The sequence below is a fragment of the Thunnus albacares genome, chromosome 16 (genome assembly GCF_914725855.1).
Source record: "Thunnus albacares chromosome 16, fThuAlb1.1, whole genome shotgun sequence".
Classification (NCBI taxonomy): Eukaryota; Metazoa; Chordata; class Actinopteri; order Scombriformes; family Scombridae; genus Thunnus; species Thunnus albacares.
Window position 1 is genome coordinate 24,353,715 of NC_058121.1, and position 27,141 is coordinate 24,380,855.

At 40.8% G+C, this 27,141-nt stretch overlaps 1 protein-coding gene across 1 annotated transcript in view; it reads left to right on the plus strand.

Annotated features, from left to right (window-relative positions):
- Positions 1-206: 206 nt before the first annotated feature.
- arid1b (AT rich interactive domain 1B (SWI1-like)) overlaps positions 207-27,141 on the plus strand; it is a 57,431-nt gene continuing 30,496 nt past the window's right edge. The window contains exons 1-4 of the mRNA XM_044376586.1: positions 207-4,037; positions 12,460-12,651; positions 18,101-18,241; positions 21,132-21,245. Coding sequence (XP_044232521.1) covers positions 2,889-4,037; positions 12,460-12,651; positions 18,101-18,241; positions 21,132-21,245 — 1,596 coding nt within the window. The 5' untranslated portion in view covers positions 207-2,888. The remainder of the gene's footprint in view (positions 4,038-12,459; positions 12,652-18,100; positions 18,242-21,131; positions 21,246-27,141) is intronic.

The window sequence follows — 27,141 nt, forward strand, 5'->3', positions numbered from 1 at the left end:
GTGTGAGTGTTGATTGACATGTCATACTGGGTGTAATTAATAACGTGTTTCAGGGTCCTCGTATTGTGCATACTGATTTATGGTTTTCTGTTCAGATGCTAAAAATGGTCAAAGTTCCAAAACTTAAGGTGAACATATGTAGAAATGCTGCCTGCAAGTCAAAAGCCAGGGCTTCAACCTGCTCTTGACGCTTTGTTTTCAGCATTTTTTTCTACTTAAAAAACTAACTTAAATGGCTGTCCCTTCTGTCGTCTCTGTTGCTAAGGTTGTTGCTAAGGTGTTTCTTTGTGTTGTTCACATTGTCAACTCTCATTTTTTGGATCAGATTCAGCTCCAACATATATGGATGTATTTGAGAAGTTTTCATTTTGATAAAGGAAAAAAAGGAGTCAAATCCTGCTGCTATAGTTTGTTTATGTGGTCTACAGAGCCAGACAAAGCTTCCTGAAACTGACCAATCGGAACAGAGTGAGCTCATCAGGAGGAGGGCCTTAAAGAGACAGGAGCTAAAACAGCCTGTTTCAGACAGAGGCTGAACTGAGGCGCTGCATAAAGGGCCAGTATAAGATAAATAAGGAGTTTTTATCCAACCCAACTACTAGACGTACTCTGCGAGTTTGAGCTTAACGGCTCCAGTAGCCAGGTGTTCTTTGCATGCTGGGATGTGAATGAATGAATTTGACAGTTGCTAGCAGCTACCCAGAGAATTAATTGAGGTCCGACCTGGACTAGTGAAACGAAGAACATTGTTTTTGGCCAGACGAATTTCTTCAGGACCTTCTTCCTGTGTTTATGTTCTCAATCCCACCCTAGACAAATCTGACTTTACGCTGTGTAAAAAGAAACCAAACCAACGGGAAAACGCACCACGTTTACTAACTCATCCACTGATTCCTAGTTACAAAAACCGTCACACACAGACCTTCGCCCCTTATTACGGTCATTAGTAAGAAGGTTTCAGGCACTATTAAGGCCACAGTTTGCTTCAAACGAAGTGCTTGTCGGATCATCTGACAGCCTCTGAATCAGGTCTGACAGTTTAGTAACTTTTCGAAACTGACAATCACAGCCAATTTGGCAGTGACTCTCAAGCTGTCTTTGTTCATTCTTAACACAACTACTTCTGTCTCTTTTCATGTAAACTGTGAATGTCTTCTTGCTTTTTCACTGTTATGTATGATTGAAGTCTCGCCTCCCTTTGTGACAACACTTTCACCTTTAGACGTGGTCAGACGACACTTTGTACGAACTACTTTGTTTCGAATCTGACTTTCAAATACGCTGTTAGACAATTCAACAAGCACTTTGTTTGAAGCACTAAGGTCTTTACACTCTGCGAAAATATCATCATCGTATAATAGTCCTATAGAGACTTACAGTGTCTCATGTTACCCGGTAGTAAGTGTGCAGTGACCTTTCAGTGCAGTCTGGGGAAACGTGTGCGTAGGTCTGACTTCTAATACTTCTAATGGAGTTTTATGAGGTTGAAACAGTAAAACGTCCCATTTATCCGTCCATTTATCAGGCTGTGAAATTTAAGGAAGATGGAGGGAGCCAGTGACTCAGTAAAAAGAGGAGCGCAGTAGGCAGAGCATGATATGGGTCAATATGAGCTCCATTAGGTATATACTGTATATACTTATGATGAAAGAGTTATCCACATAGCACCTAATGTGTTATGAGGAGTTCAACCAAGTAAACATTGCTTCATTTTAAGGAGCCACAAACCAAAAAGGAAGGAAACCTCTGATGGGTATTTGCCTTTTGTCTAAATCTGCAACATTTACATCACATTTATGTCAATTAATGTGTATTTGAGGGCACAAAAAACGTTTACTTTAGTCTGTGCTGATACAGTCAGTGGTGAAAGAGGGTTCCATGTTCCCTCGACTCTGAATACTTTATATTCTGCTGGGTTTCATCTATAGCAATGAATCATGTCATTAAGATGAATAACATATGTGGTAAATTTTATATTTGTATTTAATATATGAGGATACGATATAGTATTATGGTCATACACATGTTCCACTTCTGATGATTTTTGAATAACCTCCTAATGAATACTGTAAAGAAAAACAACTTGCATTTAATAGCGTAATAGTAATGTCAACATATGTGTAATAACATGTATGTATGTAGATACATATCGGTACATATGGAGGGTAAATATTCTGTGTATGGGTTCATGGAGGTTGTCAATTACAGCAGAAATGATTAGTCGAGTAACCGATCAAAACAAAGGTAATCAATCAGTATTTTCAAATTAAAAATACAAATAAATAACCAGTTTCAACTTCTCAAATATGAATTTTTACTGGTTTTCTCAGTCATCTATGAGAGTAAATATAATATATTTGGGCCTTAAACTGTTGGTTGAACGTTTTCTAACGTTTTTATGAAAATAATCTTTTATTACAGCCTTAGTATGAATTCTACATGGTACGTATGGGGGTACTGTATCTTGTTCATGTTTGGCACATGTTTGGGGATTATTTAGGAGGTCATGGGACGTGTGTGTGTGTGTGTGTGTGTGTGTGTGTGTGTGTGTGTGTGTGTGTGTGTGTGTGTGTGTGTGTGAGTTTTCTGCCAGCAACCTCACTGACAAGATAGTAAAAGAGGGAAAGAAACTAAACTGATTTCAGCAAAAGCATTCTCTTGAGTATTAAGTTGGACTTTTATGTCACATTTTTCTCCACTTCTCTGAGCTCCGCGGTGCGTGCGTGCTCCAAATCCACCGGGGTGACCGGGAGCAGCTGCCCGGGCCATGTGCACCTGTGCATGGCCACGCAAGTGGCATCAGCCCTGGTGTCAGACGGTGAGAGGGAGTCGTTGATGTTTCCCCAGACTGGGAGCACTGGTGCTTCTGCTGGAGCTGCACCATCAGCATGAATAATGTAGATCCTGGAGGAGATCCAAGCCCAAACACAGCTGCTGCAGAGGGTGAAACAAGGAGGGGAAGCGGGGATAAAAGTCCGGGGTCCATCTCAAATGTGACCGTCATGGAGACAGGGATGCTCAGCGGGCATAAAGTGAAAAACCTCGGCAGCAGCGGCGGCGGAGGTGCTCCTCCTCCTCCTCTTCCATCATCATCATCATCATCATCATCTCTCCACACACCTCCGCTGTTCGGCCAGTTCATCCAGCAGCAGCACCATCACCACCACCACAACAACAACTACACCATAAACAACAACAACAACAATAACCTCCAGCAGGGCCAGAGAGAGAGACAACATCATGGAGGGGAAGAAAACATCCTCCAGGTGGGGAACAGCCATCACCAACACCAGCTGAATAAAAGTAAAGAGGAGGAAGAGGAGGAGGAGGAGGAGGAGGAGCGGATGGATGCCAGCCTGGGATCAGTCACCAACACCACCAACAGCAACCCTCCTCCATGTGGGACCAGCTCCGAGTTTAATCATTATTATGGGAATGGAAGAAGAGGAGGGCCTTGCTTTGATCAACATGGCGGACAACAAAGCGCAGGGACTGGGGTAAAACCGGCGGCGCACTCGGTACACAGCACCATGGATCAGGTTCAAAACTCCCACGAAGGGTACAACAACAACAACAACAGCCCGTACAACCACTACCCGAACTACCGCCCTGGCTACGGGAGCAGCGGCTATGGAGGCATGATGAGCCCGTCACGGCAGGGGAGTAACCTGCTGGGCCCGGCCGCTGCTAACAGCAGCAAAGCGGGCATGAATGCTGCTAGCACCCCGGCTGGAGGTGGAGGAGATGGCGGCGGCAACAACGGAGGATTTCAGCGGTTCCAGCAGCAGCAGCAGCACCCGTCGGGAGCTACACCGACTTTAAATCAACTATTAACGTCTCCGAGCCCGATGATGCGGGGTTACGGAGGTGGATATCCAGATTATAATAATCCCTCTGCCCCGCAACAGCCGAGCATCGGTCCGGCTAAAGACACGGGCTCCCCGTACGGCTCGGCGGCTCACGGCTGGGGAGGACAACACAGAAACCACCCCGCTATGAGCCCGGGGAACAACGGGCAGGGCAGCGGCAGGTCTCAGGTGAATAACACGTTATTAAACTACAGCCTGTTGTAGTTGGCTGCTAATAAATGAATCTGAATAACGAGAAAGAGTCATTTTATTACGGCTAACCTGCGAGCTAACGTTATATCACAGTTAGCCGCTATGCTTCCACTGCAGATCATTTAAACAGCTCCACACACACACATTTGGGCATTTATTTACTATTTGGCAAATAAAGACTCGACTTTAATTAATAAGTTGCATAATCTACAATAAATTACAGCCATACTAATTAACAGTAAAGTAGTAAAGTCAGTGTTTCGATTCTGTGTCCAAGGTGACTCCGTGCGTAGCTTGCTAGGCTAAGCTAATATTAGCATTTTAGCTGTTGTGAACCGAGCCGCACAGGCCCGAGGAGGCTGTATGTATGTATATATGAAAGGCAACACGCTTTATTGTAAGCACCGTGATATACACTGTGATTACAATTAACTGTCATATTGTTAGATAAAGTTAGAAAATAGTGAGATATCTTGACAGGAGTTGACAATTAGCTGCGGCCGCCTGTCGTGTTTTGACAGCTCCATTCAACTCTGACATGAATTCACTAATCGCCTCGCATATGCTAATTATCTCTTTTTGAAGTATATTTGAGGTGTCTAGTTGTTTCCACAGCTGTTGTTTCTCTCTCTGTGATGCTTATAGAGGACCACAGAGAGGTAATTAAAGTTATATCAGCGGTGTGTGTTCCTGCTTCGCCCTCTTAGCTTGTGATCTGGCCGCAACTTTAGTTGGCAGGGAGCCCATTATGTCCCCATCTCCACACAGGAGCCCTGACCTTCACACATGCAGATTAGCCATGTGCCCATTACCGCCGGCACAACACTGGAGCTCAATATTCAGTATGCTCCAGCTGCTGCAGCCCGGGCCTGCTGGAGGCCTCAGCCTCGGTGCACGGCTCATGTCACCGGTCATTCTTGCTCAATCTCAGAGACAGATTACCACGACTGCTCATTAATAAATAGTGTCTTAAAACAATAGTTAAGTGCCCAAATGAACAGTGAAACATGTTTCTCTTGCTGTAATCATTCCTCCTGTTCATACTGACCATTAGAGGATCCCTTCATAATGCACTTACAGTAAACTGAATGTCTTTGAGTTGCTGACTGTTGGTTGCATCATGGGCTTTGGGAAACGGTGATTAATATTTTTCACCATTTTCTGACGTTTTATAGACCAAACATCTAATGGAAGAAAGTCATTGACTGATAAATAGATAATGGAAATAATCCTATACATTTCTGAATGCTTTTCTACAAAAATCTGCTCTGACTGAAGGTGAACATATCAAACTCCAAGTCTTTCATGATAATGTTATTTGGGATATTTACAACCTTAAAACCTTAAAGGAGGGGTTCAAAAATTTTCAAGTCTGTCTTAAAACAACAGTCAGGAGCTCAAATGAACATTGAAACAGGTTTTTCTTGCTGTAATCATTCCTCCTGTTCATACTGACCATTAGTAGATCCCTCCATAATGCACTAACAATGTAAGTTATGGGGGACAAAATCCACAGTCCTTCTGTGCTAAAATGTATTGAAACGCACAATAGGTCATTTCTGCCGCTATGGGTCTCTCAATCAAAACAGTAACCAAAGACAATGACGTTGTGAAGTAGTGTGGGATCATGGGAGTTGTCTTCATTGTTAAACAACCACCATTACTGTCATCGCAGTCAGCTTCACCCGTCAAGGCTTCCTTTAGTGTTCATTGTTCAGGATGTTTTTACCAGGAGCCTAATTATCTGCAGAGATCTCCTCCTTTCTAAAATGTATGGACCCGGTGATTAAAACCAGTAAAAACACTGAATAAAGCAGTCCATGTTAAAAATCAGTGTTTCTTTGACTCTGTTAAGGTGGACACAAGACGTCTGCAGGGGCTGCTAGCCAAGCTGCCGCTAACGTTTGATTAACTTGTTTTTAGCTTAGGATTCCCTCAGTGTTCATCGTTCAAGAGGTTTTTACCGGGAGCCGAATTATTCGCAGAGGTCACCTCCTCTCTAAGACAAACGGACTTGGTGATTAAAACCAGTAAAAACACTGAATAAAGCAGTTTCACTTTAAATATCAGTGTTTCTCCGATGCTGTTCGGTGGACACAGGACGTCCGCCGGGGCTGCTAGCCAAGCTGCTGCTAACGTTTGCCTAGCATGTTTCTCTGATAACTTCAGATCAAGACGTATCATAAAAATGTGGCTTAAAACTGGATAAAAAGTCAGTTTATGACAGCCTCTGGCAGACAACCACAACGCCGTAAATGTGGCAGATATCCACTTGATATGACTAACTCAGACTGCTGAAGCCTCATATAAACTTCAAATAAAGTTTTAAATGCATTTTTATACAAAATGACTGTGTGGACACACTGTGGATTTTGTCCCCCATCACTTACATTGAAAGCTCATTTGAAGGGGATCTTTTAATATCCAGTATGAACAGGAGGAATGATTACAGCGAGGAAAACCTCTTTCACTGTTCATATGGACACCTGACTGTTGTTTTAAGAGTTATATTTAGTGTGTATGCCTTTTAATTTCTGTTAAACCGTTAGTCTGAGTTACCGTAATAAACAAGAATGCAAGACGCTTTTTCAAACACTTACAACAGATCTGTTAAAAACACCTGGCAAGATTCAGAGGCAATTATAGATCCAGTTTGTGCCTGTCGTGTATTGATTGACATTACAAGCCACCAGTCACAGTACTAAGCATCTGTTTTACTGAGAAGTGAATCCCTAACGATGATTTTCATTATCGATTAATCTGCAAGATGTTTCATTTCATTTCAATTCATTCATTCATTCATATTGAAACTCAAAGTGCTACAGTATTAATAACATAGAACACACAACATAAAGAAAATAGCAATAAGAGTTAAAATGAAAAAACCTTCCTGAATAGAAAGGTTTTTAGGCCTTTTTTAAAAGAGACTAGGGTCTGTGCTGCCCTCAGATGGTTAGGAAGGCTGTTCCTCAAGCATGGTGCAGCAGAACAGAAGGCTTGATCCCCCATGGTGCGGGGCTTAGTACTGGGGGCTTGGAAGAGCAAGCTGATGGCAGATCTGAGGGTGCAGATGGAGGTTTTTGGTATGATCAGTTCCTGTAGGTAGGGAGGCGCCTGTCCGTTGATGGATTTGAATGTGAGTAGCAGGACTTTGTAGTCAATCCTGAAGGAGACTGGGAGCCAATGCAATGAAAACAGAACTGGGGTTATGTGTTCTCCCATCAGGATCCTGGCAGCGCTGCTCTGAATATACTAGAGCTTCTGGATGCTCCTGCCAGGGATCCATGTGAAGAGCGCATTGCAGTAGTCCACTCTTGAGGAGATAAAGACATAGACAAGTTTCTCTGCATCTGACAAAGTTAGAGAGGGGCAGAGTTATGAGATGTTTTTGAGATGGTAGAAAGAGGTTTTGCATAGATGTCTTTATATGGTCATCAAACATCAGCTGAGGGTCAAACCTCACACCCAGATTAATGACTGAGGACAAAAGGGGGGATGTCCTGGCTGTCAAAGGTGAGATGAGTTATGAGGCAGTGTTAGTTTTGACAGCAAATTTTGATTTAGTTTTAGTCATATATTAGTCATCTGAATTTTAGTTTGTATAGTTTTAGTTGAATAAATCTACAGTAGATTTAGATTTCGTCGACTAAAATCTAACAGGTTTAGTTAAAGTATAAGTGTATTGGGTTATTTAAATGTATCTCTAGAATTTCCAATTAATTTTCTTTATATACATCAACTGTATATGAATATGGACATCATGACAGCTCCCCAAAAGCGAAGCCAAAACGTCTCCATCGCCCCCTGGTGGCTGGCTGCAGTATAGGTCATAAATCCCGCCCTCTTCATGTTAGCGGATGGGACATGAGCCAAACTAAAAAATTAAAGTACACATCAAATAAGTTTTTCCCAAAAATAGTTTCTATCATTTTAGGTAGTTCTTAACATGCTGATGTTTGTCCAAGTGCTCATATTTCTGATAAGTTCGTTTTTAATTAGTTATCTGACGATATAAAAGGGGGGTGTGATGTCATGATTGACAGCTGTGATAGCCGCTCTCAAACCTCCGTCAGGTGGTGAGACGTGTCCCGCGGGCCGCCATCCCACGGCTCGACTCTGCTGTCTCACATAAGCAAGATGCCAGCTCCTGAAACGATATTTTGGCGTCACTTTTGCATAGTGGTAGGAAGTGGAGACGCGTTGTCCATATTTATGTGAAGTCAGTGATTTAAAGAGATTGCTTCACAAATGCATTATAGAGTCCTGGAGGGAACATCTATTTACCTGTTATTATGGAATGGTATTAAGGTTCGAACATGCAATACAGAAAAACAGTTTTAACTTTTGTGATATGAAACATGTCTCTATTTATCTGAAAATCAACTACAAATAAAACCAAGTCTCATATAAAAGAAACAAGAATATGACCTTGCTTTTTCGCAAAAGACCATCTCAGACAATAACAAAATAACACCAGTGAGCATTAAGCCTGCTCTCCCTGAATAATTAGATATACTCTATTGTCTCCATCATTAGAACAAATTCCTCATCTTCATTCATTGAGACCAGTAAGCCTGTGCACCCAATCCGTGTTACTATGCCCTCCTCCTTGGTATGTTGTTCTTTAGAAGCACTTTTGTACTTAGGAGCACATAGAAGAACTGTGGAAATATTCTGCTGGGATGCTCTAGCATTATTTGCACTTAGTGGCCCATCCTTGTCATCGGAGGTCTTCTGTATCTGTGAAGTTGAATAGGGGGAAAAAAGTTAGCTTTGCTTTTACTGGTGATTGTCACTCCGCACGGTTTACAAAGGATCTCGTTTTCCTTGACATCAAATGTGAAATTTATCCATATGTCTGATATCTTCCCAGCTCATCTGTCCTTAGCATTTTGTCTTGTTTTTATTTGTTGAAAAAAGTGTCCATAGATTTTGTAATAATTTTTTTATCTTCTTGTTTTGTCATTGACTGAAACTAAATTAACAAAATTAACTAATTAGTATGGGGGATAACTGAATCTGGTGTGGAGTGCCAATAATAAGAGCTTCAGTTTTGCTGCTGTTTAAATGGAGGAAATTTGTGCACATCCAGTCTATATCTCCTTAAGACAGGTGCTGAGGCCTGACATGGCTGCAGAAGGGCTTGGGGCAGTTTTGATGTAAAGCTGGGTATCATCAGCATATCATTGAAAGACATCCCATCTTTGCTGATGATACATCCAAAGGGGAGCATGTAGAGGGGGCCGAGAACTGATCCATGCGGAACACCACAGGTGACAGGGAGGGAAAGGTTGGACTGAAACCACTTAGGTGCAGAGTCTGACAGTCCAGTGGTGGTGTGGAGGCGCTCTAAGAGGACCCTTCATCCCCTGCCATCAGAGGGTCATTCACAACCCTGAGCAGAGCTGTTTCAGTGCTGAATGAAAACCTGACTGAAAAATTTCAAATAGGTTGTTGTTGTTTTTAAGATGGTCCTGAAGTTCAAAAGCAACCATCTTCTCTAACACCTTGGGCAGGAAAGGGAGGTTGGAGAACTTCTGGGTCCAGGGTAGGTTTCTTGAGGAGGGGACGGATGACGGAGCACTATCAATTTAAAGGGAGAGGTTGACAGTTTGGGTGATCAGGGTCTGAGAATGGGGATGTATGATTTGAGCAGAGCTGTGGGAACGGGGTCCAGGGCACAAATACTTCCTGAGGATTTCCTCAGTGTGGCTCTGCCTGATGCCAGTAAAATGGAGTAGAGGCGGCGAGCTACCCAGACAAAGGGTCGATGACAGGAGGAGGCAGAGGAAGAGCCGGACATCAGAGAGCTGATGTTGTTGACCTTGGCTGTGAAAAACTTTTTCCAGTTCTGAAAAGGCATTTGACACTTAGGTTTAGTAGGGGATGACAGGAATGTCAAATCCATTAATTGGTCGGACATACCCAGGTCATAGACCTGTAGGTTATTGATGTGGGTGGAATCAGTGATGACCGGGTCAGGTGTACCCCCTGGTGAGAGCAGGGGCATCAACATGCTGCTTCAAGCCAAGACACTCAATCAGACTCAGGAACTCCACTGCAACATTACAGGAGGGGTTGTCAACATGTATGTTCATATCAACAACAATGTCAATGTTGGTTGTCATGGAACAGATTGAGGTGAGGAGGTCATGTATCTCAGGGAGGAAGGATGTTTGGTTTTGGGGGGGGCCGGTAGATGAGAAGCACCGTCATGGAGCATGGAGGTTTACATTTTAGAACAAGGCATTCAATAGAAGAAAGATCAGGCATTTTTGATTAATTGAGGGGTCGTTTTGTCTGTAAAAATGTCAGAAAACAGTGAAAAATGGACTTAATAATTTCCCACTGCACAAGTCGATGTCTGGTATGGTGTGTTTTGTCTGAACGACAGTCCAAAACCCAAAGACATTCGATTTATCATCATGAAAGACGAAGAAAACCATGAAATCTTCACATATGAGAAGCTGGAAATGGCAAATGTTTGGTATTTTTGCTTAAAAAATAACTAAAACCATTATTAGATTATCAAAATCTGTAGATTTCACATTTTCTTTATCTAAGTATACAATTAAATTTCAGCTAAGTTTAAGTTCAGTTAAATTTCAAAACTTCTCCACCAAAACATCACAGTTGTAAGGAAAATTCTCTTTGTGCGGATTGATTATCGATTTATTAAAGGTAATAGAGCTTTAATCTCTTACTAATAGAGCAGAGTTTTATGACTTATCTGAGATTCAGTCATTTCTCACACTGAGCATCGCTGTCAGCTGAGCCCCCCCTCTGTTTACATCTGGATTATTGATCAGGTCTTTCACAGCTGACCGTCCTTTCTGACAGCAGCCAGCTGTGTGGACTTGGCAGAGCTCCCGACCTGCTTGACTTGTTCTTATTTTTATTTACTCTCCTCAGCTGACTGATGGAAATGTGTCATCCACACTCACAGCAAAGATTAAAGAAGGAGCTTAAATGTCTGGATTTTTTTTGTGTGTGTGTGAAATTCATAAAAGGTTTCTATTTTTAGCCACAGCCGTCTGAGCAGCAGAGAAAACATCTGTTCTCACGGAGTCACTTCACACCTACTATTATGTCAGTGTGTCAAATACACTGTGTGTGTGTGAATATTAAAGCGTGCCCAGGCATGACTGTTGACTCCAGTTTGAAGTGGCCTCATAGGCTTTTGGATTGCTCATATTTTGTCTAAGTGCTGCTTCAGCTGAATCCTCTCTGACAGGAGAGTTTAGTCTCGGCTGTCATTTTTTGGCTCAGTGAAGCCCCCTGAGAACCACCTGATGGTACATTAGGTTGTGATGTGTTTACTGTCCTCCAGGGCTGCAATTAACCGCTATTTTCATTATCGATTAATGTGCAGGGTATTTTCAATTCATCATAGCTGAGTTGTTTTTTTTCATAAAATAGTGGAAAAATGGCCGTTACAGTTTCCCACAGCCCAAGTTGATGTCTTCAAATGTTGTGTTTTGTCCGACCAACAGTCCAAAACCCAAAGACATTTGGTTTACCATCACAAAAGACAAAGAAAACCATAAAATCCTCCCATTTGGGAAGCTGAAACCAGCAAATGTTTGGCGTTTTTGCTTAAAAAACTACTAAGCGGTTATTAGATCAGTGGTTCTCATACTTCTTCACATCAAGAACCCCTAAACTGACACAAATAGACCACAGACCCCCATTTCATAAGATTTTGTCCCAGGGTCCCCCATCTGGTAAGACTTTTGCTTTTAGATGTTTTATTACAGAAAGTGTATGAAACCCATGACCAGTATAGTCATACCCTTAAAACAAAAATGCCAAAAAAATTTGCTGGTTTCAGCTTCTCAAATGTTAGGATGCTTTTCTTTGGCATACATGACAGTAAACTGAATATCTTTGGGTTTTGGACTGTTGGTCGGACAAAACAAGACATCTGAAGACGTCACTTTTAACTTTATAAAATGATTTAAAAATTTATTTGGGCTGCAACTAAAGATTATTTTCATCATAGATTCATCTCATTCATTTTCTTGATTAATTGGTTTGTTGTTTGGTCCATAAAATGTCAGAAAATGATATTTTATAGACAAAACACTTAATCAAGAAAATAATTGACAGATTAATTACAGTTGCAGCCTCAAATCCATCCAATAGCTGTTGAGACATTTCACTCAAAACACAAATGTTAACCGCATGGCGGTGCTAGAGGAAAAGTCAAAGGATCATCAAACTCAGCAGGATTCATCCTTTGGGGACCATGAATGTTTGTACCAAATTTCATGGCAATCCAATCTGATAATTGTTGAGATGTCAGTGTTTAATAAAATGTACTGCGTAGCTAAAAATCAGACTGTGTACCTGCATCACTGACAGATTAACTCATCGTCCAATCGTTTGTCTCCTTCAGGTGCCGCCTATGGACCCGATGACGATGAAGCGCTCTCAGCTCTACGGCATGAGCAACAACCCGTACTCCCAGCAGCAGGGGGCGCCGTACCCCGGCCAGCCCTACGGCTCCCCCTCCCCACACAGATACCCGATGGGCATGCCGGGCAGAGGGCAGATGGGGATGGGAGGGATGCAGTACCCTCAGCAGCAGGTAGGTGGCGCCTCGAAAAAACAGTTAAAACTGTGAACAAGATGTTTGTTTGTTTTTGTAAGTTGAAGACGGTCGATTGGAAATGACTTTAAATGTAGCTCAGTGTCCGTTACGCTTAGATTTATGTATTTTTCCAGATGAAATTGATCGATTTGATTTCTGGAGGTTGTGATATGCCTTACACAGAACTACTCTCCGGAGACTGAAAATGTGATCGCTGTTATTAGTCTTTGGAGCCGTTTCTAAACAAACTAACGTGACCAAACTCTTCATAATGGAGGATCATGTCACCCAGTGCGGCGGTGTGGCTCATTGATGTGTTTTAAATAGTTTTTGGACAACAACGGAGGTCTACGGCACAGAGGAATAAGATATATCAGGCTTTGGATAGACACACAAGACTTGTTCAGTTCATTGTTGGTTTGGCTCCAAACATGAGCTTCGTTGACAATAAGAAAAACATAGAAAATTGCCAAAATAACCCTTTTTAGAAAGTCATGGCTACCTCAAGCTGCACTGACAGTTTGACCAGTTGAAAGCTCCTTCCTTGTGGCAAAACAAAATCAAACTGCTAATGAAGGCGGGAGAGCTGCTGTGTGTTCACAGTGTCTCTTGAAAACAATGACAGTCACGATTATGGAAATAGTTGGTGGTGTACATAGTTAAAACTGTATACCGGCACAACTCTGCCGTTGCATCTGTTTGCTGCCGAGCTGTTTTCTTCTTTCTGAGACCTGCTGTTGTATCATATGAGTCGTCACAGTCTGTCATGTTTGACTTCTTAACACTTAGAGCCACAGTTCGTCTGTTGTTCTCTGTTGAAACAGTCAAAGTAGTTTGTGTTTTTTTGACCTCAGTGTTTCCTGCCACAGTGAAGCTGGTATGAATGTCAGAGTTTCAGCTGCTGATTCATCTGCAGCGTCACCGCAGCACAACACAGCCATTGATGGTGACAGACCACATGGCTGCCGCAGAGCGAGCCAGGCCGGGCCGGGTCAGGCTATTCCTGGTGCAGACTGGGCTGAGGCTATTTTTAGACTCCAGACTGCTGGTTTGAGTCTCATGCTGAAATCTCTTAAGTTCATCAGGGTTTACTAGCGAACAGTGGTGAAAGAAGTATTCAGATCCTTTACTTAAGTAAAAGTATCAATACAACAATGTAAAAATACTCCATTACAAGTAAAAGTCCTGTATGAAAAATCCTGCGTAAGTAAAAGTACATAAGTATTATTAGCTTGATGTAGTTAAAGTATTGCAGTAAAAGTAGTGGTTTGGTTCCTCTGACTGATATATTATTATATATGACATCATTATGTTATTAATACTGAAGCATCAGTGTTAGAGCAGCATGTTACTGTTGTAGCTGCTGGAGGTGGAGCTAGTTTCAACAACTTTATATACAGTTAGGTAGTTTAGTCCAGTGGTTCCCAACCTAGGGGTTGGGCCCCTCCAAAGGGTCAGCAGATAAATCTGAGGGGTCGTGAGATGATTAATGGGAGAGGAAAGAAGAAAAAACAAAGTTCTGATACACAAATCTGTTTTCAGTTTTTGGACTTTTTCTCTCATCTTTGATTTTTGGTGAAATATTGGATCATTTGAACATTTATTGAAATGAAAGCATGTGAGAAGTTTAGAGGGAAAAATCACTATTTAGTGGAGCTGTTAACAACTCATAGACATGTGAAATGTGACCCCGACTACACACTGCTTTTTGTATGATGTCAAAAGCCAAAAAGGTTGGAAACCACTGGTTTCATCTTTAACAATGTGTTGTATTTTAAAAGCTTGTTATATTATCCATTGTGTCAAATCTTCATCTGAAAGGTAACTAAAGCTGTTAAATAAATGTAGTGGAGTAGAAAGTACAATATTTCCCTCTGAAATGTAGTGGAGTGGAAGTATAAAGTAGCATCACATGGAAATACTCAAGTAAAGTACAAGTACCTAAAAACTGTGGAGTTACTTTCCACCACTGCTGCTTCTGATGCTTCACGTACAAGAACATAAAGCAACATTTCTTTGGAAATGATGAACCAGAAAGAGAAATAATTTTCTCTTTGTCATGTGTTCATGTCTTCTTCAGACAATTTAAAATCTTAATAAAAATTCGGAGAGAGCTTTGTGAAAGTATTGGCAACACGCAGGCCTTAACATGAGTCTCAAAATCAGGTATGAACCACTTCCTTCCTGTAGAGTTGAAAGGTCGCTGTATGACAGTAACAGTGGATTTACAAGGTGGAAAAAATAAAAAAAAAAAGTATTGAATCTTCCACACAAACATTCCTGCAGCACACTGCAATATTTTCCACCTCAGCGTGTGTTTCCAGGTGTTTTATGTGTAAAAAGTCGTATAAAGCCCTTTGTGTCTCCAGAGGGAGCTGATGTCACTGATGATGTCACTTGAGTCAGCGTCGGTCGGGGCTGAAGACTACAAAAGTAAAAACATCTGGGGATGTGGAGTTAGGAAGAAGTGAGGTTACCAGACCTCTGTAGCCCTGTAGCTGCTCATCTCTGCTGGAGGCTATGTAGATGACACTCCACAAATCTCCAGGTGCATTGTGGGTAATGTAGGCACCAGGTTTTGACAAGGAAGAATAATGTGTGGAATAAAGAAGACGATATCTCTGGTTCTGCTGCATCAGTTTTTATTTTATTTATTTTTCATCCAAGGCCGCATCTAATAATTATTTACCTTATCGATTATTCTCTTGTTTATTTTCTCAATTAATCGGTTTTTAATTTAGTCTATAAAACATCAGAGTGAACAGTGTCCACCGAAATATCTTAGAGCACAAAGTGGTATCATTAAATGTTTTTTTTTGTCCAATAAACAGCCAGAAACCCCTAAAATATTCAATTTACTATTATGTAAGAGCAAGAAAAGCATCATATTCTCACATTTAAGAACCTGGAACCATCAAATCTTTGGCATTTTTGTTCTCAAACAATTATTTGATTATCAAATCAAACTCAAATCAAAGTTTATTTAGTGATTCAAAGTGCTTCACATATAAAAGCAAAGATTAATACGCTAAGAAAGAACAGGAATAAGTTAAGAATCAAGAGAAAACCCCATCAAAAAAGACAGCTGCTGATTCATTTTCTTTTGATTGACTAATCAATGAGTCGGCTAATCATCGGAGCCTTAATTTCATTCTTTTTAAAAACTGTCTATAGTGACAAATACAATTCTAAATCTGTCTAATAAACTTTGAATATTCTTGCTTCAGACACTGCTGTTGTTGCTGAAATCGGAGGTAAAATGCATAATTTTAGACTCGATGATCGTCTTTCACACAATCATTATCCATCGTGGCTCAGCGGTGTACAGTATGTCACCATGTAAACACAACTGTTCTGGGTTCAGTCTTTTCTCGTCTCTGTTTCCCTTTTAAACTTTCTAGTAAAAGTTAAAATACTAAAACAAATAATTTTCAGACTCGAGGAAACCTGACAGTTTCTGCTGTTGTTGAGCAGATTTCAGGTGAATCCTCTGCAGACAGTTCCTCTCGTCTCTGTTGTAGTTTCTCTTCTCCGGTCGTAGATTATACAGATCTGCCCCCCCCCCGCCCGCCCCGCCCGCCCCGCCCCCACCGCCCCGGAGCTTTACCACCTGCGCTCCTCTGATGTCGTCTCACAGATTCCTCCGAACAGAGATTGTCATCACGGAGTAACGGCGCCGTTATTACATCATTACAAGCTGACAGCTTTGTTTCGTTCAGCCCGAGGGAACCGGTGTCAGTTTGTCATCTCTGCCGGCTTTCCCACCAGACCGAGGTAGATGAAGACAGCCGCAGAGGCACGCAGAGAGAGAGAGGAAATGTAATGACTTTTATCTGAGCGAGGGCCCCAGATGGCCCCGGGACCGCTTCTTCATTAACTCTCTGATTCCAGATGAAATTGGATGTCGACCAGTCGGCTTCACCGCTCCGCAGGTCAGATTGATTCTGGTTTCAGGAGGTTTTCTTTCCTGTTAGAGAACATTTAGAGACTCCGACACAAACCTTCCTCTGAATTCTTCCTTTACTTTAAAGGAGCAGGCTGACATTTTGGGGAAATCCTCTTGTCTTACCTCTTTAATGGTCCCACCTAATAAAAAAGCACCAAAAATCATATATTAATTTTCCTTTTTTCCCAACAGAATCATGAAAAAACAGCTCTCAACAAGCACTAACGCAATCCAACACATAAATTCTACTTTTATGAAGGTTATACATTTTCAGTTTGTGTTGACATTGTCAGAAAGGTGATAATTCTACTTTATGTTTATTATTGAGGTCGTAGTGGGTGGTGATGGTGGTGTAAGACGTCCCGACTCTTTGATATTAAAGAGTTTTGTTCCTGGAGCATCGTGGAACAGTGTGAGGCTTATTCCTGACAGAGACAGACGGAGAACACGCTGAACTCTCAGGGGAAGTCGGAGCTTTTCAGCAAATTAAATATTGTATATAGGTCGTTTTCCAGGAATACAGCAGAGAGTTCAGCAGAGTGGAAACTTTCAGAGAGAACATTCTCCTTTAAATCTGTTTTAATTAGAGCCTGAATGATATATCAGCTGACTGATATTATCGACCAGTATCAGCACACCAACGGCTCTATTAATATGTATGTATTAATGTGTATTACACCATGATCGCCTTGGATTTTACTCACTGAACAGTCTGTATGTTGCAGCTGTTGGGCTCTACATAAGAAACAACATCAGAAACAGTTTAAACACTGTAAACGAGCAAGAAACAAAACCACCTTGGACTGTCATGGTGAAGGAATTAAGGGCAGCTCAGCGTGGTACGCGGTCATATGCCGTATTAGCGCCTTTTTATTTTTTGTTATTCTTTGTGAAAATCAAGGTATGTTAGTCTGATGATGTGTCGGCCGAATGGAGCAGCAGTACCTGACAAAACACTTTAAATCGTGTTGTGGAAGGAAACGATGTTAGCTTACAGCTGCGTCTCCTTAAACTTGGGATTTATTAATGGAGTCTGGCTGGACGCTCTTTGGTTGTATGATTGGTGGTTAAATGGCAGCCTGCTCAGCCACATGGTGACCCAGGAGAGTTTAAACATATAAACAAGACAATGTATTCATACAGGTGTGTTTGTAACTACCGAGCATCAGCACCGACCCCCCGGTCAGCTCACCCTGGCTGGGAGCCAGGTTAGCATGTTAGCCTGTTAGCCTGGATGCTAGCTGTGGGAGGCCTGCGCGAGCCTCGGTGGAGCTCCACGAGCAAAAACTCAGTGCATAAGTGGAGGAGCTGCTGGACATTTAATACACACGCGCTGAAGTGTAAAACAAGAGTGACCTCATGAAAAAAAGAAAAAACGTGAACATAGCGTGGTTATGGCGGTTGCTCGCCATCCACCGCACTTGGCTTGTTGTCACAGTTGAGTTCAGTGATGCTCATTTTGCTGACGTGTATTTCCACTCTGTCGTCTTGTCTCCTCAGATGGGTTCTCAGTACGCTCAGCAGCAGAACGTGGGCGGTTACTGTCAGCCGGGTCAGCCGCCATATTTCAGCCCCCCGCAGCAGCAGCCGGCGGCGCCCAGCCAGCCACCGTACATGCAGCCCCGCCCACTGCCGCAGCAGGTACGACTACACTGAGACGCTTCTCTTTTTTTTTTTTTTTTAACACATACTCTGTTTTCTCAACTCTATGTTTCTGTAAATTAAACTTCCTGCAGATGTTTCACAATAAAAGCCTTTAATAGGGAAGAGATTGTGCCTTCTGAACTGTTGAAGGCTTTTAATGTGAAAGAGATGGAAAAAGCTTTGAGTTTGCTTTAAAAACAATATAGTCAAATATAAAAATTAGATTTAAATAAAGGCCACTGTTATTTTGATATCTAACAATTCAAACAGGATCGATGGTGATGGACTCAGGCTCTGGTCAGTCAGTCTCTTCTCTCTCTGATCACAGCTCTGATATTTGTCCGCCTTTGTCCTTTGTCGCCGAGTTTCTGCAATTTTCTGGACCAGGCTGAAATAAAAGCGGGTATTTCGGGGGCGGGGGGGGATGGCTCAGACGAGGCCTCCGGAGAGTTTAAAGTTACTGCTGGCGAGGCCGTCAGCTCTTCTTGCGGCGTCTTAAAACTCCAGAGACCTCAACAAGGTCGAGACATCCCTGACCGCGCTGCGAAAAAATGTCTTCACAAACCGATTTTGTCCCTAAAACGAGCAACGAATTCCACCAGTAGGTTCGGATGATTTCACATCTCAGAAGCCTCCTTTCATCTTATTACTTAATAGATGCTTTTATGCTGAAACAAACTGAAAACTGGGACCGATAACGGTGAGAAACATTCAACACACAATCGATTATCGATCAAAAACAACTCTTTATTCAATAAATAGAAGAAGGAAGCGCTATCCTTAGTGCCTTCCTCTAGTTGACTGACTGGCGCCTCTGAACTTAGACACGAACCATCAGAGTGAAGCTAACTGGTGTCGATGAACGTCACCGTCTGACCAACAGTCGTCTGCCTTCATGAGAAGTTTCATTTATTGACGAGCATCACCGTGTCAGTGTGTGTAGTAAAAACACTAGATGTTGTGGGTTTGATGGCATCAGAGGGGGGAAAGTTGTATTTGTTGCTTTTCTTCATCTTAGATTATAGTTAATTGAATGTTTTGGGGGTTTTGGGCTGTATGTCGGACATTTTTGTGATGTTTTACAGATCAAACCGTTAATTGATTAATCGAGAAAACAATCGGCAGATGAATCTGTTATGAAAATGATCTAATTTATTGACTCAAACAAGAAGGATTACGCTTCTCATGTACATATAAACATGCCATCATGTTAAAACACAACAGATGATTCAAAGTGAGAGAAACGAACACAAGCAAGCAAACTTTTTTTTCTGTTGCACTTTAAAAACAGAAATTACAAAGAGGAAGGAAATGTGAACACAAGCCGAATATTTGAACTGATGATGGAGGCTGTAAGATTAAAAAAAAATAATAATAAAAAAGGAGAGAATAAGGAAAATAAAATCATTCATACAGGAGAAGAAAACGTCTTTGGTTAAATATATTTAATCAGTCGGTTCAGTTTGTGTTGCAGCTGCAGTGAAGTGTTGATGAAGGGGAAGTCCTGACCTTCAGCTGCTGTTTTATCTTCTTCATCAGCCCGCAAGACCGTATAAGCAGCTCAGCTGAGCAGAGACAACAACATGTAAAGGAAGTGAAGTGAACAGCATCAGTAGTTAGATTCACATCAACAGTTATTAACAGAATAATCAGCCTGCAGTCACACTGGAGGGAAAACTGGACCACAACGCACGAAGCTCTCACGCAGTCTGTGTTCAATCTTTAATGACTTTTTAACATCTTTTCACACCACGACACCTCGGCTTTACAGAGCTTTATAACGAGTTTCAGCTCATTGTTTAGCTGTCAGGCTGCAGTTTTACTGTTCTGGTTCACTCTCAGAGCTCTCGGCGACGTTTTCGGGCCGCAGCGGGCGGTTGTTTTCAGAGAAGAAGCTCTAAAGACTCACTGTGCACTACCTGCTCAGCACCGAACGGCAAACACACACAGTTAGCTGTAGACTAGCTGGTGAACATAATGGAGCATTTAGCAAATAAAGAGCCAGATATTTCCCTCAGGAGTTGGTAGAGAGCAGAAACAGAGCTAAAAGAGAGTGAGTTACAAGTTCAACATATATCAACTTAAAAGATAATATTTCATCAGTGTTTTGTTAACTACTTGTTTCTGATAAAAACTAGTGGACGAAAACAGTTAATCTAGATTGAAATTCATAATTTTATCAGGCAGACCCATACAGCGGTCAGCGAGGGAACGTCAAACCAGATTAAAAACTCTGTTAGAGGTTTATCTGGTGGTGATAGGCTTAATCAGCATCGTGTGAACTCGTTTGGTAAAGGCTTGAATGTAACGGACGTTCATTTATATGTAAACTGCAGGTTTAAACAACGTTTTTGTTGTACAGACAGAAAGAACTACAGCTCTCGTTAAAAGAACTACAACAACACTCTCCTCTAAAGTCATCGTTCATGTTTGTAGCTGTAATCTGTGTGAAGACTTGTACAGTGTTCGCTCCTCTCCGTCCTGCTGTTATTACAGACGTGTCTGAACTCTCCGTGACCCCTCCACTCACTTACGGACTTATCTCCTCTGTCGAGCCTACAAATGTCTAGGATTTATGGGAAATGGTGTCTTTTAAAGGCTGCTAAAAGTATAATTATTGAATAAACAACAATATTAGATTGTCCTTATCTGACCATACGGATCGAGCCACACGAGATACTGTCTGGAAAAGTCTGGATTTTTACTTCTTAGCAGAGTTTTACATGTTAATGAGATTTTTTTAATGAGGTTTTCTTACTTCTGGAGCAGAACCTGGATGTTCTGGTTTGACTTCAGCTCTCTGTAGTTGATTCCAGTGAGAATAAAAATGTTGCTCCAAGTGTTTCGCAGTCTGAACTTTTCCTCCCTTTCGTCTGCCTCGCTGCAGGAGGTGCCACAGGAGGCGTACGGAGGGCGGGGCCAATCCGCTGCAATGACTCCTGGGAAACCGAACCACGAGGAGATGAGTCTGAGCCAGCAGGAGAGGCCGTCCAGCCTGCCGGTGAGTTTTAAACCACAAGCTGATTTTCAGTTTTCACATTTATGATCGTATTCGAGTTAAAAACAACTGCAGTTATCAGAAGACGACATTTAAAAAAAATTACTGTGACAATGCAGGGTTTCAGCATTTTAGCCAAATTAGAGCTGCAAAGATTAGTCGATTAATCAATCATCATCATCATTAATCATTTCCAACTTAAACCTCCTGAGGTCCCAGCAGCAGACGAGAGAAAGGCTTTTGTTTTGAAATTCCTCACAGTGTTCATGTGGTCTGTCAGTTTTCTTCCTCAAATCACCAAACTTTTTTTTCAGCCCTGTTTGAGCCTCTGAGCTCTGACTTCCTGTCCTGATTCAGATAAACCAACATCATAAAGGGTCAAAGACAACAAATGTAAAGTTATGTCAATATCATTCACAAAAACTATGATGAAATGTGTTCATCAATGACCAGGACGAAACTATGACGAGAAAGCACCAATGTCATTAAACACTGTGATTATATCAACATGCAATATTGTTTAGGAACAAAGGGGAGTAAAATGTAGTGTAAAAAATAAAAACTTTACCCAAATCTCTCTTTATTTTTGTTGAGGAGAGGAGACTCACAGGAGTTAGCGTTAGCAGCACGCTAGCAGAGCAGCAGCGATGCTCCATCTGTGTTTCTACACTGGAGGCGTTCAGGTGCAGTGTTGAGTGTAGGTCACCCACGTTTTGGAAGCATTCAGAGCCCAAAACACACTGACTGTAGTTACACGCATGAAAAGGGGAAATAGACTTGAGGTCGTGTTTACGTGTATATAGTGCGAGTGAAACGTGAGCCATGTAGACAGCTGTAATGATTAAAATAGTATTGTATAATGTTACTTATCATAGTTGTTGTTATTCTAGCAAACCTTGCCCTTTTTAACCTTTTAATATTGATGCCATGTGAACTAGCTTGCCAGACAGCAGTTTTGTTAACCTTATGTCATTATTATGGGGCATAATTTCACTGACATCAGATCTATTTATTTTGTTATTTAATGCAAGCAGATTGCAGTGTGTGTGTGTACAGTATTCTTTTCAATTTTATGACTGAACTACTTTTATTTCCCTTTTTCAGAACAGAAAGGTAAGTTTGTCATGCAGAACCAAAAAACTGATTTGAAAATGTTTTATTGTTTTTTTTTTTTTTTTTTTACAGCTCTCGTTGTTTTATAATAGTTTTAAAGGGAGTTTTGGGGCCTCAGTTGTCGAATCGTGTCGGTTCAAAATAAATATGCAGATCATTTCCATGTCTGGATGTTTTCCTTAAATTGATCCCATCAGACCAGACGCTTTCTGCAAAGCTGCCTTCTTAATCATTCAACCTGTGTTTTTTTATCATCAGATAATGATGAGATACAATCTAATGTGAAATAAGTTTGACTAAAATGACAAATAAATTATTGGTGTTTGCTAGACTGGAATGACTGAAATGTTCAATATAATCTGATGGATAAAAAGCCTAAAATGTTGACAGTTTTCATTGATTAAAACTATACTTAAATACTTACTAATAATCACTTTTATTCAACTAAAACTTGACTAAAAAACCAGTTTGAGGTTAACTAAATATGATAAAAACTAACAAGGACATTTGATAAAGGACTAAGACTAAATAAAGCAATAGCTGACAAAATTATAAGCATTATGTGAACAGAGGAGTTGTTTGTTTCCGTCAGACTCGGTGTTTGTGATTCAGACTCTGACTGTGCGACAGATTGAAGGGGTTTCAGACCTCCCCGCTGCCTGCAGACGCTGATTGCTCTGCAGCTCCTCGTTGTTGTCGATAATGTCGTTCGTCCTCTTTTCTCTGAAGCCGCGGGGATCACGCTCCGAGCGCCTGATGCGTCCCGTTGGCTCAGATCGGCTGAAGTGAGATACCGACGTGTCCTCTGTGACCTGTGTGAACACTCGATCTGTCGTTTTCATTTAAAACATGTTTATAACGTGTTTTCAGCTCTGCGTGTACGTGTGCTTCACTGAACCCTGAGCACAGGCTGTCAGGAGAGTCCTTAATTTATTTTTAGTCTTTTTGATTGTTCATTTGGTCTGAATAGAAAATTAATCGCTGACTAGTTTGATAATCAATTGATCGTTTTGAGTATTTTTTTAAGAAAAAATGCTGACATTATTTGTTTCCAGGTTCTTAAATATGAATATTCTCTGGTTTCTTTAGTCTTCTATGACAGTAAACTGAATATCTTTGTGTTGTGGACAAAACAAAACATTTAAGGATGTAAACTTGGGCTTTGGGAAACGGCGATTAATGTTTTTCACCTTTTTCTGATCATTTGTAGACCAAACAACTGACTGATTAACTGAGAAAATAATCAACAGATAAATCGATAATGAAAATAAGTTCAGTTGCAGCCATAACAATAATAATAAGAAAGTTAATTTATATACTGTAGCACAGTACAACGTGCTTTACAAGAGCAGGCGTAAAAAGAACAAAGGATGAGATTAAGAAATACCCTAAAAAACACATACAACTCTGCATATATAACATTAAAAATGAATTAATAAAAATAAGGGGGAAAAAATGAAAATATATAAATAACATGAAATAAATAATATAAAAAGATTATTAGACAGTTTTATAGTAAAAGTCAGATAGTCAAAAGACAGAAGACTATTTGCAACTTGACTAAAGTTGAAGGAAAATGTGTTTTTTAGATGTCTAGACAGCATCTCTGGAAGGTAATCAGAGTTGGGAATGCAGACGTTAAACAAAATGCCGCCCAAAAAGTTATGATTTTTGCAATAATTTGGATGATTTAGGATAATTTATACCTATATCTCCATTCAGACAGGATCAATATCACAGAGGGTGAAATGATCAGTCCTCCGGTAGACATTCAGCAGGACAAAGCCAAAAGAGACAAATGTCAAAACTCGTCCTCCTTCTCGGAGTCGTAACTCAGTCAAATCAGAACAAACAGACATGAAACACATATTGATATGATTCAGTGTGACTTACACTTCCCGAGGATATCATTATCTCTGATGTGCATCACCAATAAACCTCCATAAATCCGCTCAGGAATCAGAGAAAAAAAAATAAGCTTCTGAACTTGCCTGAGAATCACCACATTTCTCAGTTTTCTTCAGTATCAAAGTGATCCAGTGATAGTTGTCTGTATATCCATGGCTACGCTGCAAACAGGAGCTGCTAACAGCTAATTCAGCAGACTTTTAATGGAGCCAATTAGACGAAATGTTAACAAACACAGTGTTAAAAAAAAAAAAAAAAGGGCTTAAACTAGCGAGTTCGCTGAAAAAAAAACTAGGTAATTACAACTGTAATTTATAACTGGGATGGAGGAAAAAACCTAGAACAGTACAACAGACATACTGCATGTCTGTACTACAATCAGAATGATGTAAAGTTGACCATCTATTAAAATTCTATTTCATTCCTTCTTTCACATTTATTTTTTCTCCTCTTCCATCTCTCTCTTCTTTATTTCTTTCTTTCTCTCTCTCTCTGTTTGTCTGCTCTTTCTCTCTCTCTTTCTCTTTGGAGCATCCCTTTCTGAAGTAAGGGTGCTGATGCAGTTGCCATGGCGACATGCAGAGAGGAAAATGGCTCGGTCGCAGGGAGAGAAAATAAATAAAAAAAACTTAGCAGAAGTCGGCTGCACCCGAAGGCCTCACAGACACTTTAATAACTTCACAATCTTCAGCTCCGACTAATGTTTAATTTCTTTTTAGTTTAAATATTTCTAACATGTGAAGCTGCCAGCTGATTGGTGGTTGGTTTAGTTTCGTTGACTGTCTCTCATCATCTCTGCTCAGATTCATAGTAATAGAATAAAAGCTCCATGTGCCCTTTTTCTGGCTTTAAACTGCATCATCATTATTTTTCATTTTTTCATTTTCATTTAAATAAGAATTCACACTTCTGTTCAAACTTCTGTCTGCATCTGCAAGTTTCATTTAGTTCAATTAACCCTTTAAAAAAATGTAATGCCCTATTAGGATTAAAAAATGATCTCCAGCTCCATCAGTGTCTCTAGAAGATGAACCTATTAGCATCTCATTTTGTTTTGTTTTTTCATTAGTTCTCTCAGTTACAAAAGAAAACTGTTTGGTGGCTCGTTCAACAAGTGAAGTTGCAGAACAAGACGTGTGTTCATGTTTGTAAGTTAGATAAGATGAGAAGGAGACTTTAGCAGGAAAGCTAATGTAGGTTGTTGTTGAGAGTCTGTGGCTCTTGTGTTTTGTAGCAGGATGCAATCAGGCTCAGTGTGACCGTCTGCTCTGCTTATGATAGAACAACACGTTCATTCATGCAGAGATTTTATTTGCTTTATTTGATTTTATTTGCTTTATGGAAATAAGGACTCCAGCTACATAAGCAGATGATGAAACGATATTTAATTGTAATAATGTAAAACTAGGGGGCGCCATCATGAATAACATGATAATTTAATATAAATTTCTGCCTTTTTGGTTTGAGATTTTTTTCCTTAAAGGAGAACACAGGAGGAGATTTACAGAGCAGATGTTTTGCTGTAGCAGATAAAAAAAGCTGCAGTTTAATCGCAGTATGAAGTTATGTTGGTTTTTGTCCACACGTTTACCTGCCTGGTTTCTTTAGTCCTCTATGACAGTAAACTGAATATCTTTGAGTTGTGGACTGTTGGTCGGGACAAAACAAGACATTTGAAGACGTTGTCATGGGCTTTGCGAAACAGTGAGCAACATTTTTCACCATTTTCTGACATTATACAGACCAAACGACTGATCTATTAATCGAGAATATAATCAACAGATTATTATTCTTATACTTGCCTTGATACTTATTGAACTGGCTGAGTAGCAGCTGAAAATTTGAGAGATTGTGGCTGTCTTGAAATTTTAAAACTCTCTTTGATTAATATTCGTTTTTACAGACTGACTGACTTTACAGTTTTGATTTTCCTCTTTCTTTCATGGACACGTTCAGTTGGCAGCGTTTCCCCTAAGTTGACGGCTGAGATTGACACTAAAATGAGAATTAGCTGGTCACCCTTAAAGGTTAGTCCACCTTAAGTGAGGCTGGTCAGGTTAAGCTAACTTCGGAGCTAACCTCCTTCACTTTCCCAGCAGTTGGAGAAGCAACAGACTTTTCTTGGTCTTGAGCATTTATTAACAGACACTCTGCAGCCTGTACTGAACATTTACTGCCAGCTTACCGCTAACCTTTTCCTCTGCTCCTCGTATTCACCGTCACTTTTCTGCCGCTCGCTCTACAACTCGCTCAACCACACAGCTACTCTTACAACAGCACCTTTCACGTAGATGTCCTCTGAAGAATGAGGAGACGGAGGAGATGACTCAAAAAACGATTCCACAATAACGTAGGATGATCGTGTGAAATTTCACCATGAATACAGGAAGAACACTGGTTGGTGCCGGCTGGTTTTTAAAGGATATATAATGATAACCTGTATTTATTTAAATAGAAACCAAACCAAGTTTCCTCCGTCTCTACTGTCTGTGTCTCTCAGCTCTGAGCTGCTTGGTTCCTCCTGAAGACGTAAATCTTTAAAAAACACCTCATAAATTATATAGTTTCATGTTTAAAAAAATATATCAGGCTTAGGATACACTCTCAACATGTGTTAGTTGATCAACTTACTGTTAATTTTATATTTCATATCTGTGTTACTGTACGTGAAGGGTTGATAATGCTGCAACCACACACACACACACACACACACACACACGCAGTGATTCATGCGCTCTCAGCCTGCATCCAGAGCCGCTGTGACGCAGAGCCAAGAGAAATATTTAAATTACAAAACAACAGTGGCTGACTAACAGAGGAGAGAGAGAGAGAGAGAGAGAGGAGGGATGGAGGGAGGAGAGAGGAAGAGGAGGAGGTG